The sequence below is a fragment of the Hippocampus comes genome, unplaced genomic scaffold (genome assembly GCF_001891065.2).
Source record: "Hippocampus comes isolate QL1 unplaced genomic scaffold, H_comes_QL1_v1.1 scaffold276, whole genome shotgun sequence".
Classification (NCBI taxonomy): Eukaryota; Metazoa; Chordata; class Actinopteri; order Syngnathiformes; family Syngnathidae; genus Hippocampus; species Hippocampus comes.
The window spans coordinates 309,162-326,895 of NW_017805074.1; the positions used below are offsets into that span (position 1 = coordinate 309,162).

General features: G+C 42.3%; 1 protein-coding gene across 1 annotated transcript; it reads left to right on the forward strand.

Moving 5' to 3' along the window:
* Nucleotides 1-14,975: 14,975 nt before the first annotated feature.
* Nucleotides 14,976-16,711, forward strand: ssr3 (signal sequence receptor, gamma). The gene is made up of 5 exons (XM_019865014.1): nucleotides 14,976-15,207; nucleotides 15,530-15,656; nucleotides 15,986-16,084; nucleotides 16,219-16,350; nucleotides 16,453-16,711. Exons 1-5 carry the CDS (start codon nucleotides 15,075-15,077, stop codon nucleotides 16,517-16,519), a joined length of 558 nt encoding a protein of 185 aa, XP_019720573.1. The 5' UTR covers nucleotides 14,976-15,074; the 3' UTR covers nucleotides 16,520-16,711.
* The last annotated feature ends 1,023 nt before the right edge of the window (nucleotides 16,712-17,734 follow it).

Sequence of the window (17,734 nt, forward strand, 5' to 3'; positions counted from 1 at the left end):
GGTACTGTTGAGAGGTGGCTCCAGAAAAATATTAAATCTTGTAGCATTCTGTCAGGACTGATGCGAGGTCCGTCAGTCCATTTGCTGACAAATGACGAGAAACTTGATGGACCAAGGCTTCGTCGCTCAGCACTGACGGAAGTGGGGTTTTTTGTCCATTAGTGTCCCTAACATGACGGACTGACCGCCCCGACGATTACAGTTTGGTTCTGCTTAAAATAATGACAGACTGACGATGTACTCAGGCGGCTGACGAACGACGGACTGGCAAAATATACTGTACTGGTCCGTCCACTTATTTTGAAAAAGACTCTTTTCAGAGTCCACTTTTAGAATTTTGGAGAAATCCATGCCGCATGTCCTCAAATCTTACAAATCTCCCCTGGTTTGACTGGTTTGATTGGCTCATTATGGACACGTGACCACACAATAAACCCTACAGTTGTATAAAGTACTTTACTGACTCCAGCTGAGTGGTGAGTACAAAGGGTGTGACCGTGTGACAGCAGGTGAGAATAAAAAATGGCCATGTGATGATGCGTGCTCCCCTGGAAAAGGAATTAGGGTCGATTACAAAACAACAACAACAGACAAAAAAATTGCTGGACCAGGTTAGGCTAGAATTGGCCGGCCATTCTGAAGCAAATTTGTCTTAAACCAATCAGATTTCAAATTCATCCTCCCGGGGCAAGCGAGAAAAGGCCGTGGATGATGTCAGCATTTTCCGTCCTCTGTTAGCCAAGCAGAGGACAAAGCAAGCTCAGTTCAGGTCAAAGCAAAACTTGTTACGGCCAACGTTGACAAGTAAAACTGGTCTGCACACATCAGTACATTTGATAATCGGGATAGCAGGTAAGTACTTCATTTATTTTCTTTTTTTCTTTTTTAAGATTGTGTCATGTTATTAGATAAATACTGTACTGGTTTTGTACTGCTCCAGAGGATATAGGCCCTTGTATCACAGTTGCGTTTTGTCTCTGTTAGTTTGTGTTTTTGTGCAGTATTGCTGAATTCTATCATTTTGACACTAGCCGTATTCAGCGGCGGGTTAAGTCAAATGCTTGACCATTGCCATATTATATTTCTTTGTCCTGCTCCCTCACCACTATCCATCATTCCAAATGCCTATAATGCTAAAGCATCAGCTGGGGAAGAAAACACTTAGGGCAAAAATGGGAGCCTTTGGGTTGTGGTCATGTTTTATGTGGAGCAACTGAAAAAATGGTTCGCAACTGTGTTCTGGTCCAGTAAACGCATGCACACAGAGCATTCCATTGCCAGGGAAAGAACTGATTGATACATTAGGTAAATGTGTTTCACACACAGTATGTACTGCAAACGCACACAGAAGATCATGCGCAACACCTTTATCGAGTCAGCTGTACACAACCCAAGCAGTGTGCGGATACACCCGCGGTCACCCATGATGAGCAAAACAGAAACACGTGCCAACGCGTGTGAACGTTCACCTTTTGCTCCATCGCTCTGAGTTAATATCTAACACTGGTTGTCATGCAACCACGGACAAACATAGAACAATGTAGAGGACAATTCTTGTGCGTGTGTGTGTGTGTGTGTGTGTGTGTGTGTGTGTGTGTGTGTGTGTGTGTGTGTGTGTGTGTGTGTGTGTGTGTGTGTGTGTGTGTATACACTGCGGCCTTGCTTAGAGACTGAGGGAGGAAGCAATGATCGAACGCTCTGTCCTGCATGGCAACAGGAAGTTGTGCAGTCAACATTGGGCCGTATCCTGGAATAGAACAACTGTTATTCAATACAATTGAATAAAGACTGTAAAAAATGTGAAGTTTCCTGTCACAAGTTCAACAGATGGTACTTCCATAATGTCCTCACAGAAAAGCACATTTTTTTTGCGCAGTGATAAATTAGTCTCATGATTTATATCCGCATCACTCTCAAACAATGTCTTGGTTATTGATTTATTTGCACCCAAAAAAAAGCATGAATGTGTTCAGTGGCTGACCCTCTGTCATTGAAACATAAAAATCGAGAACGAATTAAATGACAGCATACATAAAATAAAACGAGATGGGTCGAACCACCATAAATTACGTTGAGATAATGGACAGCAGAAAGGAAGTTATCGCTCTAAAGAGTGTAGTAAATGTGAGAGGACACTAAAATAGAGACAGGAGTGGGAGTAATAGGAAGGAAGGAAGCGGTAATGTGGAAAATGTGTTGCCTGCTACTGACTTTGTTCAAAGCGTCGGTCAAAAAACTCCATGATTCACTCGAGAGTAACTTGGAAAATGTATGTGCGGCGGAGCCATTTTCAACCATTATCACGCAAGATGTCATGAAGGACCACGGCGTAGCTCATGTGACGTCGACATTTACCTTTCTCTTCAGCTTGTCGGGTTTTCCGTCGGACGCTTGTTTCAAATGAACGACCAGCCTCATTATTTGGAACCGTCACAATATGCATAGCATGTTACAGTATCGATTCCGTTTTTTTGTTTGTTTTTTTTTTACATGTAGCTATCGTTTAATTTTGATTTTTTAATTTTTTTACACTCAATGACACATTTAGTGTCATTCCGATTCTTCTTTTTTTTTTTTGTTTTTGTTTTCGGTTTTGTCAAATGAAAGAAGTTTACATTTGCCACAGGGTAGTCCTTCTACCGCTATTGAACAATTACCGTATACTGTATTCCTCAAAGATTGTTTAGCTAGTGAATAGGAACAGTTGGGCGATCCCCGACAAGTGAAAAGCAGCTGAAAGAAAAACACATTATCATGCATCAAATTAGTCAAGTGAGCTGAAAACAATGACCGGTATGTTCTTCTCTGCTCTCCTGTGCAGACTTGTAAGTCCTGCTGCGGGCACGAATTTCAGTTGCATCTGGCTCCGACTTCGCAACCTGACATTCACTCATTTTGAGCTAATGGCGAACTGTCTCGAAACGCCTTGAACAACAACAACGGGATTTCTGCAAATTGCTCAGCTAGTCCAGTCCTCTGATTCATCAAAGGCTTTGGTGACATAATTCTGCCTTTAGTCGCTTTTGTATACAACAACCTATTTGAAACACTATGTTTGCTCAAAGGCATATTGTAAAGAACTTCAAATTCTTTCGCATTTGCAAGGAGGCAGGGTCTATATATCTTAAAAACAAATCATTCAAAAAAAAAAAACATTTCAAAATTATATTGTTGTTTAACAGGAAAAATGACTCTGTTACGTTTGCCTCATATACGCTCCAAAGTCAGATCAGTAATGACAAAAAGAAAGAAAGAAAAAAATGTTTCTTCCTTATCACCCCATTTCAGAAATATGACACAGAGGGTGAAATTCACTCAAGGATTGCATGGCTTTTGCGTGAGGCTAACCTGTCAAAATGGAGCAAACAGATAGTGTCCTATTCACAAAGCACGCAGAGTTGGTGAAACGCGTCACCAATGGAGATACCAAGCAGAGTGCGTCTCGGTGCAACGGTGGTAACAGTATTTGCGACATCTGAGTCATGTGAGGGAGCGTTCCGACATGTAAGCCTACAAAACATGTCATCCTAAATTACGTTCACCTCCACCCATCCTTACCTCCATAGATGTCATTTGGAATATCCCAATTTAAACGGTGACTCATGGATGACATTATGATGCAAATAGAAGTCTGTTCCGCTTCTTACTTTTTACCGTCCACAAAACAGATATTCATGTCACTCACAATATGAATAAAGCAGTTGCTTGCCACCCACCTCCCCCACCCCCAAAAGTGTGCAATGTCTGAATTTTGCCATGTTTGTATATCTTTCTTTGTGTATTTCCTGTGGTTTGCACACCAGACGCCCGCACATACAAGTACTTCCTTGACTCAAAAGATGTGAGAACATTTGAGTTTTTGCACATTTTTACATGGCCTTCCAAAACCCGAGTATTGCCAATATTCGGGTTTTGGAAGGGTCATTGACTGCGTGTAAATGTAGTGACTTTTTCTTTTTTTTTTTTTTTTTTTTTTTATGCACATGTAAAATGAGTTCATGCTGTCTATGCAGGTAGAACAAATAAAGGAAGTGCCCTTTTCCAAATAAATAACATGGTTTATTCTTCTGTCATCTTCACAAGAATGTGTTGTGATTCTCCAACATGGATGTGCGCACACATGCAGTCACAATGGAACACGCCACGCTTGTGCTCGCAATGCTCTCCCGTGCATGCCGCAACGATGCACATGTAAAATGAGTTCATGCTGTCTATGCAGGTAGAACAAATAAAGGAAGTGCCCTTTTCCAAATAAATAACATGGTTTATTCTTCTGTCATCTTCACAAGAATGTGTTGTGATTCTCCAACATGGATGTGCGCACACATGCAGTCACAATGGAACACGCCACGCTTGTGCTCGCAATGCTCTCCCGTGCATGCCGCAACGGCTGTCTGCATTTCTGGTGTCAGACCCGTCTATTCTCCATGCCAGCAGCTTCATGACCTACTGCCTAGCGTGCTTCTGTCTGCATGCATGTGTGTCGGTGTGTCTGGAGGCTCGGGGACTGCCAGCTGTACGAGCAACACGCCCAGGGAAAAGCATCGCCTCGCGGGATAGACGGAGAGGGGCCGCGACCCACCTCTTTCCACGCTAACACTTCCACGTTAACACAAGCCCCGAGTGCATGTGTGTTTGTGTGTGTGAGACAAGAGATGGGCAGACAGCATTCAATGCTAGCGGTGGTAGGGGGTTGGCAGAGGTGACTCGGAGGGCTTTCACATTTCATTAGGACAACCGCTGACATATGTAAATGCACACTTGCGCATTTGTTCCACCGTCTAGTCCGCTCCTCATTTAGCAGCCCGTTCACTCACACGTTAATTCCCCGCGTGCTCACATGCAAACATGCGGAGAACTCCTCCCGTGAGAGTGTAACCTCTTGTCTCAATCAGGAACACAACGCATCCACATATTCACACCAATCCTCTCTCATGCAAGCATGTCAGCCTCTCACGGTGCAATTGGATGAGAACTCTCTATTCTCGAATGCGCCTTGAACGCATCCTCTAGTCTAAGGGCCACGCATGCACACCAGCGAGAAAGTCATTTCAAGGCCTTTGATGAACACGTGTGTGGAAACCTTCGTGATATTTATTACGGTGGCCCCTCATTCCACTGTGCACGCATCTGCTCTAGCTGGTGTTTGACACGCAAATCTCTAGTTGCATTTCATATGAGCTGGACTCTTTTGATGGATAAAAGTCAAAGTCAAATCATGCTGCTTTTCAATGACACAACCCTGGCACGGCTCCATGTGGTTGTCTGGCTTGGAAAAAAAAAGGTTCTTCTGTTTACTTTTCAGCATGTGGCTGTTAGCTGCAGTAAGGAGAGAAATTGTATTCAAAAAGGAGAGTGAGGTCAGCAAGAAAACAGCCCAGTGCAGCAAAGTGGTGCATGACTGGAGTGCAGTTCAGTGCTGCAACATCCAAAGTCAAAGGAATCTATCAGGGGTAAGCTTGTCTATTTTTGTCATCATTATGTATCATCCAAATATGACAGTGTTGTGAAGATGACCCTTCAACACGACCAGCTGTGGTTTTTGCATCACCTGGGATCACTTTGGCACACATGGAACTCGATAAGGTACCTGCTTCAACCTCGGCCAGGGGTGCCAAAATAATATTTGTCACGGGCCACATTATATTTATGACTTCCCTTATGACTGAAACCATATACCGTATTTTCCGGATTATAAATCGCAAAGGCGCTGAGAGTGTATATAGCTGAGAATTTTCATATCTAGCTACTCACAGTGTAAAAAAACGAGTATGTTACGTTCATTGAAGAAACTATTTGTCCTTTAGGGGTGAGTGGGATTGCGAATGGTTGTTTTTGACGTAAGTGAATGGTGACATGTCAGAGCAATTCAATGCTGAGCTGAAAGACAATGGACCTACCGCTTCTCTTGGTACATTCTGAATAATGTTTTGGTGCAAGAGCATGTGTGAAAGTGGCCAAGTTGTACAATTTGATGTTTTTGGGGTCGCTGTTGAGCATCTGATGTTCATCTCACATGGCGAGCTAGAATATCCACATTGAAGTACTTCACATAGCACAGAGGAATGCAGACTGCTTTTAAAGAATCACTCAAGAAGAATTTTGTTATCTCACACATGTTCCGCAACTGCACCATCTGAGGACGAAGAGCCTTCCCATGTGGTGTGCTGCGCACCACAGGCATGTTCGTAGATTCACCAGAAATTATAGGCAACAGCTGCACACAAACACACATGTGATTAGCATCCTTTAATCCGTTAACATGAAATAAAATGCAGAAAGTCTCAACGGACAAACCTCTGAACACTTTGGGAAGGCCTTTTTCCGTACCCGGGGAATGGACCGAAACGTTGTGGTTGGATTGGTGTAGAAAAATCTAAGAATCTTGACCTCGACCCATCAAACATCTTTGAGATGAACGAGAGCAGATGAACCGAGGTGGTAACTGACTGACATCTGCATATGCCCAGGGTTCTAAAAGATTTTTTTTTAAATCAGCCAATGTGCCTGTTGACTCTCTAAATTGACAAGCCAATTAGAATTTCCACTAGCCTCTTTTTTTTTCTATTTTTTTTTTTTTTATTAACTTTAGGTCCACCGTTTTTATCTACCTCCATCAAAATATATCTCTGTTCATTTCTCCCACTGGTTGCACAACAGACAGTAGCGTGAAATACAGGCGTTCGCACAGCCAATAGGCATATTAAAGGTCATTACATAGCATTACGGCACAAGGCATACAGACTTAAATCATGAGGTCCCGCATGATTTTGAAAGGTCACATTTTTCGTACCCAAAACTCCGTAGTATTTCAGTTATGTCCGGAACAAACACATATGTTCCATGGCAGTCGATCAACCGCCAAACTAAATCTCCCCAAATTTTTGGGATCACATAGAAGTCTCTGAGGGCTACAGCTGAGATACATTCGGTCTGAAATAATTACATTCAGAACATTCTTGCAAAAACTCTCATGACTGCCCTTGCAGTTGTATTATTATTATTTTTTTTTTTTTATGCAGAGCCAGAGCAAAGAATTTCCCGGTAAATAAATTCCATGAATCTGGTCATTGCACAACATTGGTCAAAATCAGCTGTTCTTGTTTTTCACGGTGATGATGGGGCAGCAAGTGAAAGATATCGCCACTGAAATAGTGCACGCTCTTGCGTAATGAGGTTTGATGAGATAATCATGCAATATTCAGGTTAATCATGCAATTTTTGGTTGGAGTTTGCAATGGTGTGAAAAGCACACGACTTCATACTTTGACTTCATTTAATTGTGCTACTATTCTCATGAAGCTAAACACTACACCACCACAATGTCAATGGAAATAAAAACAAAAAGCATAATCATCTTTACAGAGACATTGAAAACGCAGAAATTCATCAGTTGCGTATGTCATATCTGGTTGTTTTTATTTTCAGCACCAGCTGGTGTGAATGGCTTTCTCTCCAGCAGGCACACTTGTTCCGCGTTTACCAATCAAGCCTGCCATGTATTTAAAGACTGCTGAACTGCCTCGTCTCTTGTCGGATTATTGACCTTGCTCACTGTAGGGCTTCAAGTGTTGTTTTCTGGACCTCTAGATACTCTCCATAGTCGCGCTTGTTATTCATAGGTTCTAGTTTGTAAGTATTTTTATTTATTTATTGTCTTCTTATTGCTTTCGATATTTGGCTTCGCGTTATTGGCTTCTTGACATTTATTCTTGGTGTTCCCTAGTACCTTGCCTTTTGCGAGCCCTTTTGTTTATGCAGCGTTTCTCCTGGCTCCTTGTGACCAGCAATTTCTGTTTGTACTTTGTCGGTTTGTCAGAGACTTCCATGAATTTAAAGGTAAAAGACGGAATGATGAACAAATAAGACTGCTGAACTGCCTCGTCTCTTGTCGGATTATTGACCTTGCTCACTGTAGGGCTTCAAGTGTTGTTTTCTGGACCTCTAGATACTCTCCATGGTCACCCTTTTTATTCATAGGTTCTAGTTTCTAAGTATTTTTATTCATTTATTTTCTTCTTATTGCTTTTGATCTTTGGCTTTGCGTTATTGGCTTCTTGACATTTATTCTGGGTGTTCCCTAGTACCTTGCCTCTTGCGAGCGCTTTTGTTTATGCAGCGTTTCTCCTGGCTCCTTGTGACCAGCGATTTCTGTTTGTCGGTTTGCTTTTCTGTAAATAACTATTTTTGTTATCGCTTGTAACCACTTTGAGCCTGCATTTCTGGAATCCAAAAATATGATTCGGTTCGGTCCAGAACCTGACAGTGCATGGTCTCTACCTGGAGACTTCCACGAATTTAAAGGTAAAAGACGGAATGATGAACAAATACTCTCATTTTCATGTCATTTAGGTTTCATTTTCATACAAAATTCAATCCAGCCATCCATTCTCTGGAGCACTTATACTGTTTTGGGGCCAAGGGCAAGCGGGAGCCTATCTTCGCTGAATTTGGACTGGCAGGGCAGTCACGGATGACACATTCAAACTCACATTTACAGTTGAGAGTCTTCGGTGAACCATCATGCATGCTTTTGGAATGTGGGCGGGAGTACCTGGAGAAAAGCCACACCGGCTTTGGGAAAACATGCAAAACTCCACACAGCAAGGTGGGAGCCTGTATTGGAAACCTCAACCTTACAACTATAAAACAGTTGTGCTGACCGCTACCTCACTCTTCTGCCTCATACAGGAAGTTTTTAATTCTACATTATAGTCTAAACACTTATTGTCTGATACAGTTTTGGAACAACACTAGCACAAGTCAAGCGTGTACGTGTGTGTACGTGTGTGTGTGTGTGTGTGTGTGTGTGTGTGTGTGTGTGTGTGTGTGTGGCAGGGATCCCTACTACTTTGTTTGTGCTGTGTCCAGCACTTCCTGCGTCTTTGTTTATAGCCATCTGCTGCTCTTTTCACACAGAATTGATAAGAAAGACACACATTTTGAATGCTTTTGGCAGCCAAGCGGCCACAAACACACTCATACACAATTCTTCCAAATCCACCGCGGTGACCTTTCAGATGCCAAATGCTCCACTGCCAAACTGTCAACATCTTTTGCCACCGCTTCGCTTCTGATGCAGACGGAGCCCGCAGCAGGTTAGGCCCACATTGTCTTCTTTCACACAACGCGGTCTGTGCAGAGCATCTCCAAGCATAGAAGTGCTGACACTAGAAGTATTGTTTTAATCACCGTTTGTCACAAAATCAGTTTACATAAAACTTTGTGTCAGGGTGGAAAGTGCCGAGTAAGAACCTTTCACGTTTTGGTTGAAGATCCAAATGAAAGGTGAAGAGTTTCCTTGGATCATGGCTTCCACTCTAAGGCTGAATTTATACTGCAAGTCCAGGGTTCTATTCTGATTTAATGCCTACAACCGATTTTGTGACTGTCCAGTTCAGTAATTAAAGTTTTTACACAAAGTACCACCTCAAAAAAAATACTTGCTTCCCTAAGTACCAAAATAATGGCCAAAATTAAAATATAGCAGCGTAGTAGGCCCACGTGTTCATCAAAAAAAGAGGAAGGTTCTATTTCTCAAAAGGGATGCCGAACATTATTGTCAGCCAATAAATTGTACTTTAATAGAAAAAGAACGTACGACGATTGCATTGAAATGTATTGCACAAGTTAAATCCAAAAATGTTCCTAAATAAACATTTGAAAACAAGCAGTTGAAAAGATTAAAACCCTTTCAGGGACAGCAGTTACTACAGTGGACAGCTGATCATTTGATCAGGATACAGGTTAACATTATTGGCGCATGAAAGGGTTAAATGAGAACGCATTGACAGTCCATTTACTTTGGAGTTGAGTCGTGCCGTGACCAAGCAGATCTAAAAGAGAATGGAGTGAACCAGAATGGGACAGAGGTCTGCGTTCACACAAAGAAAAACAGAGCAGCCCGTTCTTATCTACTTGTTGTATGAGCACACAGTGAAATCTGAGGTTTATCGGAGCGAAGGAATGACACCACGTGAGAGTTTGTTTTGGGACTGAGCTCCGCCTGGAGGGTCACCATAACTTTGCGGAAAGCTCAGCCTGTGTCATCGCAGTCCGGATAGTTATGTATCTCAGCGCCCGGGTCTGGCTGACCCAATAAATAATCTCTACACCTCCGCACGTACAGTATGAGTCACACCTCTGAAACACACACCGCTAAAAGAGAGAAGAAAAAAAAAACTGAATGGGCTTTTGCTTTCTTAAAAACGAATTGCCTCCAGAGTACAATTGTACTACCTGTACAATAGTAATACAATATTCAAGGACTGATTCGGAAATGTTTTAAGATTATCAATATTACATATTTGTGTGTGCGTGCGTGCTTGCGTGCTTGCGTGCTTGCGTGTGTGTGTGTGTGTGTGTGTGTGTGTGTGTGTGTGTGTGTGTGTGTGTGTGTGTGTGTGTGTGTGAAAGAGAGAGGGTGGAGCTGCAGACACAAGTTTATATTTGTTCTCTTTGGTCACACGTGTACAAGCGCATGTGTGTGCAGTGTGCTGGTACGCACGCACACAGCTTGAGGTTGAGGAAACGTTTTATGGCAAAAGTGGGCACAAAGTGTAAACACATGTCTCTTAAAGTACAAGTATTTCACTCCCTTTTCTCCCCTTCATCTCACAAAAAGAAGCCACACCAACACCCTCAACTCCGGCAGATCACGTACTCTTCCCCTGGAGCTGAAAGGGGTCATTAATCACAGGACACAAGGAGGTACACCACAAATGTGAATTTTCCACATGCAACCATTTAGGCTAAACTTGGCTGCTATAAAGTTGAGGGGAGGGGGGCGGGGGGGGTGTTACCTTGGCACATGTAATATGATCAGATTGGTAGGCCATTAGCAGCACTGTGTTCTTGTTTAAGGATCTGGAGTGGAGTTTGCATGTTCTCCCCGGGCCTGTGTGGGTTTTCTCCGGGTATTCTGGTTTCCTCCCACATTCCAAAAACATGCATGGTAGGCTCATTGAACATTCTAAATTGTCCCTAGGTGTGAGTGTGTGTGTGGATGGTTGTTCGTCTGTGTGCCCTGCGATTGGCCGGTTCAGGGTATCCTCCGCCTACTGCCCAAGGACAGCTAGCATAGGCTCCAGCACCCCCCGCGACCCTTGTGAGGATGAAGTGGATAGAAAAATGAACGGACGGACCTTATCGGGGATATACTTCATTTATGAAATGCGGGACACAAATGAGGTACGCTACTAAGTGACAGAAATCATGACATGTTCAAGTTGAAAAATGTCAATCTTTATACAGATACGGACAGATAAATATAAGTCATACATATCCCTCCGTGTGCACTCCCTTCGTGAAAAGCTTTGTGACACATCTCGGAGAAATGACGGCACAACTGTGTTCTACTTAGTTATATTAAAGTGCGCTAAGCTCTGCAAATTTGCCGCATTATTGTGCAATATAAAGTTATTTTAGGTGCTGTTTGACACAAATGCTGCTTGTTCTGATCTAGTTATTTCATGAAGAAAATCAGTCATGGGCTGCATTGGCGCCTTCTCAGCTTTAATAAGCAGAAGAAAGCTGCGCACTGTGGAATGTTCCCATTCTTGTGGAGGAAATGAAGAAAAACAAAGGACATGCCCATGAGCTCCCTTCATGTGAGCCCTTTCACTTCGCAGCGGATGGCACATTTCAGCAATAACACATTCATATTATGTTATTTTGCTTCAAAATCATCAAAGGGACCATGTGACCACTTGTCTGCTCGCTTGTACTTCAAACCAAGGGTGCAAAATCATTTGTTCAGAGTCAAGGCAAATGTCATTTTAAATGAGTGCTGGCGTGTCACTCTTAAGTTCATTACATCTGCTTCTGAAGGAATGTGTTGCGGTCCACTCGGTACACTTCTGAGATGACACTTAATACGTGACAAGGCATGCATATTTACTACTTGCTGTTAACATGTGACTTTTCGGTCAAAGAAAAACAGGGGGGGGGGGCGTACGTCTTGGACATTTCAGAGGGGAAAATGGTTTGAACCATTGTCATATGTCAGTTCAGTTGAGTGAACATCAAATGGTTAACTTTACATGAAGGTTTTGATTTGTCTTTGACTTTTTGTTCCTTTTTTGCATCATTCATTCCAAATAACGGACCAGATGGGGTGAATTAACAAGGAAATCAACTATTTTTGTTTTTTTTTAATTGATCATACATTTCAAAAAAATACTTCAACCTATACAGCCCTAATAAGGAAGCATTACAAAACGTAGTATTCTTCTCATTATGATGCATCCATCCAATTTCTAATCCGCTTAGCCTCACGAGTGTGGCGGGCGTGCTGGAGCCTATCCCAGCTGTCTTCGGGCAGTAGGCGGGGTAAACCCTGAACTGGTTGCCAGCCAAATGCAGACTTATTATTATTATTATTATTATTATCACTTACACACACCAGTTGTAGCATAAATAAAGATTTTGTATTTGCCGTGATTTGAAAGGATCAGCAATTGATATTTTTTTTCTTCAAAATCCAAACAAATCAGAGGTTGACCAACATCCCGGTTCCACTGCAATTTGACATCACTACTGCCTGAGAAGGCGAATGTCACATCTCCGCTATGTTTCCACGGTAAAAAACAACACGCATATAGTAGACACACGTACATATATGTAGTGGCATGCATATGTAAAGTAGGACTCCCAGAGTTTACCCTTAGGCAAGTGTGACAAAGTCATTGAAAGGGAAGACAAGGGCTCTACTTTAGGTGATCTGTCATGCACACACTCCAGGCTACAGTCAGAGTATTGCCAGGCACACCATCATCAGAGTCTAGCGTGTGTGTGTGTGTGTGTGTGTGGGGAGGGGGGGGGGGGCGTGTGTTGGTCAGTGTGCCCGCGGTATCTCCGAAGCCAAAGTAATCAACATGAGGGAGAGTGAGTGAACCTGGCATTGTGTTAGCAGGCCATTTGGGATCTCTTCCTGCTCCTCCTAGTTTTCTCCTTCTTGCACCCCTGAAGTGCACCGTTAATCCTTCAACTCTACCCCCACGTAAAGAGAGGGACATCACGCAAACCTGCCCGGATGCATCACACTCGTTCACACGCACACACGCGCTGCCTGCTGCTTTCTCCAAACAGAGTTGAGAAAGGGAGCAGCGCAGCAGGGGGCTAAGCTATGATGTGGGGGCAGCAGCAGGTCAAATATCTGTCTGCTTATTTTCAATTGGTCTGCAGGAGCAAACAACATGTCCGTGGTAATCTTTGGATGACGACATAGGGACAAAAAAAAAGGACTTGTGAGGAGCTGCGTGAGTGCCTTGTGCAAATGATTATTGGAATGCTTGTGAGTCATTTTAACACTCAAGACTCGAATTACCGACTACTGGAAAAGTCATACATGCGCAAACATTGAATCGATTGTTCGTATTACTCTGCACGCTGCTCTTGTAATACTGTACCATATATAATGCTGCACTCGGGAAAATTGAAAAGCAGGATACACACCACTTGGCGCTCAAAAGGTCAGACCTTGAAGTGAAATTAAATTTCAAAAATGGCTGACGACATCAGTAAAGTGTCGCCTGTTGCTACTGAGATGGGAAGTAAGGTGCTGATCCTTCAGTGACGCGCAGTCTGGAGCGGAAAGTGAGGCAGAGCCTCACTAGCACTGTCTGCTGGACGTTCTCTGCAGAGAAAAAGGAAATCAAAACTTGATAAATTATTATCTTAACTCAAAAGCCAAACAACTGAAAGTGAGGTTAAAATGTCAGTAGATTACACATTTTTTTAATAGATTCTTCATACAAAAAAAAACTGATCAATAAGACATACTGTAATTTGCCTCCTCCTTGCACTTGGGCTTGGTGAAGGTAATTAAAGTCAAATACTAAGTGTAATAAAGCTGATACTTTTTCTTTGTCACTTGGCACTTTGATGAGAGATTTCACCTTGCGTGCTGTTTCTTGTTGCTAAGAACTTCTAGTTAGTGGAATGTGAGTAGGAAGTACCGAGGCACACTTCTCCGTTAATACATAAAAAGAGAAGTGGAGTTTACTGAATGTTGGGAAAGAAGAAGAGAGGGAAGAAACTGATAAGTGACTTGCTGCTGAATTCAACTGTCATGCAAGCATCGGGTTTATTTTCTGCTCTCAAAGCATTTCTTCTGACCAAGTAAAAATAATGGAGAAGCAGTTGTCACGTGTTGGTCTGAGCCGGTGAGGAAACCAGGTCTGGGCATGTGCCGCCTGACAGCCGAAGGAGCAAAGACTTCTCAAGTTTCCAAAAACACCTGTATATTCTCAACAAAATAACAGTTACGCAGCTTCGCCACACTCTAGTTATGAGTAAAGCCGTCGGGTACATCCAACTGAGTCCATGACAAAAAAAAAAGTTTTCTCCTCAAGTTTAAGGAAAAGCTGACCAACTGACACAGTAAATTAAAGAGATGTCATCTTGTGGCGTGATACCATACAATTATAACAATGGACTGTTACACAGTGTACATCCAAAGATGCTTATGTTGCAGGAACAAAAGTTGCTGGAGTAGGAAAATATGCATTAGTCATGATGAGGTAACATTTCTACCGAGAAGAGAAGTGAACCATCTGCTGTGTCATGTTAACACATCATCGTGCTATTTTAATGTTTCAATTCTTTGATTGTTTGAACCCAAAAAAAAAAACTTTATGTACAGCACTTTTATGAATCTGTGGTTGTTTTTACAGTGCTCTATGAATAAAGTTGAGTTGAGTTGACATTTGAGAAATTTAAGACTTTTACTTAAGTAATATTCTACAAGGTGAGTTTAACTTCTACCAAAGTTATTTTACCCTTTTTTTTTCCTCAAGTATCGTTTTCGGGCACTTTACAAGATTGATTGTTCCACAGCATTCTTCCTTTGACTTCAACTGCTCATTTGCAATAATCATGTGTTACTTGTAGAGGGCGATGTTGTCGTAGAACGGTGTATTTCGTTGCTGAGTGAACAATCCGAAGAAGAAAGCAAGCGTTGTACTTCCGGATTAATGCTGACGCGTCCCTCTTGAGTTCTCCTAGCGACGTGTCAGTCCTTTTCTGTCGTTAGCCGAGCAGTCAACCGGGACGCTCAGTCACTCCTCGCAGTTATGGCGCCTAAAGTCACCAACAAACAGCAGTCAGAGGAAGACCTTCTCCTCCAGGACTTCAGCAGAAACCTGTCGACAAAGTCCACCGCGCTATTCTACGCCAATGCTCTCATTGTTTCTGCCATCCCTATCTGTGAGTACTTCGCTGCGGTTAATTGCTTTCTGCAACTCTGCCACGCCGTCAAGCGTCACGGGGGAACGAAAATACGTCGGATACGGTGCTAAAACTACAATATATAAGATTAGTAATCAGCCACAAGTGAGATAAAACGTGGCGATTGGCTAATGTTAGCATAGCTGTGCTGCTACAGGTTGGCTATTAAGATACAATAAGAAAATCTTGATTTGTCTCACAATGGAGAAATTCCCATTTTCCAAACGTAACGAAGCTCACTGCAACCTGTGGGACGTCTTCAGTCGACGTCATGTTTCATTTGGTTCCTGTGTGTCTCTAGGGCTGTTCTGGAGGATTTGGCATATGGATCTGGTCCAGTCTGCGTTCCTGTACACTGTGATGACTCTGGCCAGCACCTACCTGGTGGCTTTTGCATACAAGAATGTCAAGTTTGTTCTCAAGCACAAGTAAGATGGGCAGACGGAATGTCTGGATACATAGCTGACATTCTATTCAACCAGAGTATTAACTAAATATCCCGTTCTTACTATGTGAACGTGATGCAAAAATGCCATAATTGCTGTCAATTGTTCATGTCGGGACATCCGATACAGTGAATTGGCCAGTTTAGGACTGTGTTAGTTTGTTTCGGACAGCCTTCACTGATTCTTTGAGGAAATGCAGTTTCAAACTCCTCCGCTCCCCTTTTCTGCAGCTGATGTTTTATAATTACTCTATGGTATGCGAGTCAATCACTCACTTCTTCTTGTCACCCCCCCCCCCAAATTCCTTCCAGAGTTGCTCAGAAACGCGAGGATGCTGTTTCCAAGGAGGTGACCAGGAAGCTGTCTGAGGCCGACAATCGCAAGATGTCCCGCAAGGAGAAGGACGAGAGGTGAAAAGCTGACGACGATAGGGGAACTGCCGATGACTTCAAATATATATTTTTTAAATATACATTAAAGCACACAGCACAGTATATTGTCCTTTTCTCACATTACTTAAGCTGCTTGTTTTCTGATGCCTCAGGATCCTGTGGAAGAAGAATGAGGTTGCTGACTACGAGGCTACCACATTCTCCATCTTCTACAACAACACCCTCTTCCTGGTGCTTGTCATCATCGCTTCCTTCTTCCTGCTCAAGAACTTCAATCCTGCCGTGTATCCTTTCTTATCACCCTGCACAAACGGTTCAAGAAAATATTTCATTTGCAACAAACAAAAAGGGTAGCGTTTGCCTTAACACACCTTCCTCCCCCCCAGCAACTACATCTTGTCAATTGGCGCATCCTCCGGACTCATTGCTCTGCTGTCCACCGGATCGAAGTAGATGATGATGATGATGATGGTGCTAATTGAGGGAAGAAGGGTGGGATATTTGGGTTGAGTACTTTTCACTAAAGTTGGGAGTGAGGAACAATATCACATTTCAACTTCATGAAATTCATGATCAAAAATCTGGAGGCTCTTGCTCTAGGTGTATCTTTTTTGTAACAATAAAAAAAAAAATAACCCATTATAATTGCTCATTGTGTGTTTTAATTGATAATTTTCTTCACTTGGTAGGATTTTTAGTTTTTATAGTAAATCTTCAACTACTCTGCAAGTACAAAAAAATGACAAGACTATTTTGTTTCCATTGGCAAGGCCTTTATTCGGGATTTTATTTACAATAAATGTTTTGCAGGGGAACACACTTATGAGTGACATGTTGCCTCAACTAAAAACAGGTCCCATCCATCTCAACAATAATGGAAATTTGTAATTCAGATTTAAATGAAGTCATACTATTTACTGATACTAGAACCTTGAAATCCATTCGGCTACTAACTTCTAACTTGTCCCCCGCACTCATGTAACAATGAAATGAAACTCATCTTCCTGTGATGGTGGGGGGGGCTCTCATCAAGGCACATCGTTGAGTGGTAAAACTTTAACACAAATCCTGATAAGTCTTCATTCCACACACAGAGGACACATTGCCTTTCACGAGTGACATGACTGCGCATCACCCATTTTATGAATTGATCTTCTTTAAATGCCTGGTTGCGAGACTGTTGCATTTTGCTAAAAAGTAATATGCAGTAATGTGCAAATAGTAATAGACAGTGGGGGAGGGCAGGGTCAGCTGACTGCAGTTTGATGACCACTAGCATAAAAACCAATATGTTAGGTTTATGTGGCGATTTTATTTTCCACAACCAGAAACCACCAGTACATAGGTGACGAATCAGTCAGTTGGAACTTAATGAATCATTTCTTCTGACACTGTGACAAATGAAACATCCCACTGAGCTTTTTTATTGTTGAAAAATAAATGTCCTTCAGAATGCACTTTGAAAATGAGTGACTCAACAATGCAAATTAAAAATATCTCTACACCTGTACATCATAATATATTCACCAAAAACCATATACAGTAGTGTACAGTTTTGAAATGCACGAGGCTTCTGGATGGTTGCTGATATGTTACTAGCCATACTCTAGAAGTCCACAAAATGTACATTAGTATAAGCTTGTTCAACTATACTGGAGTACTCTGGGA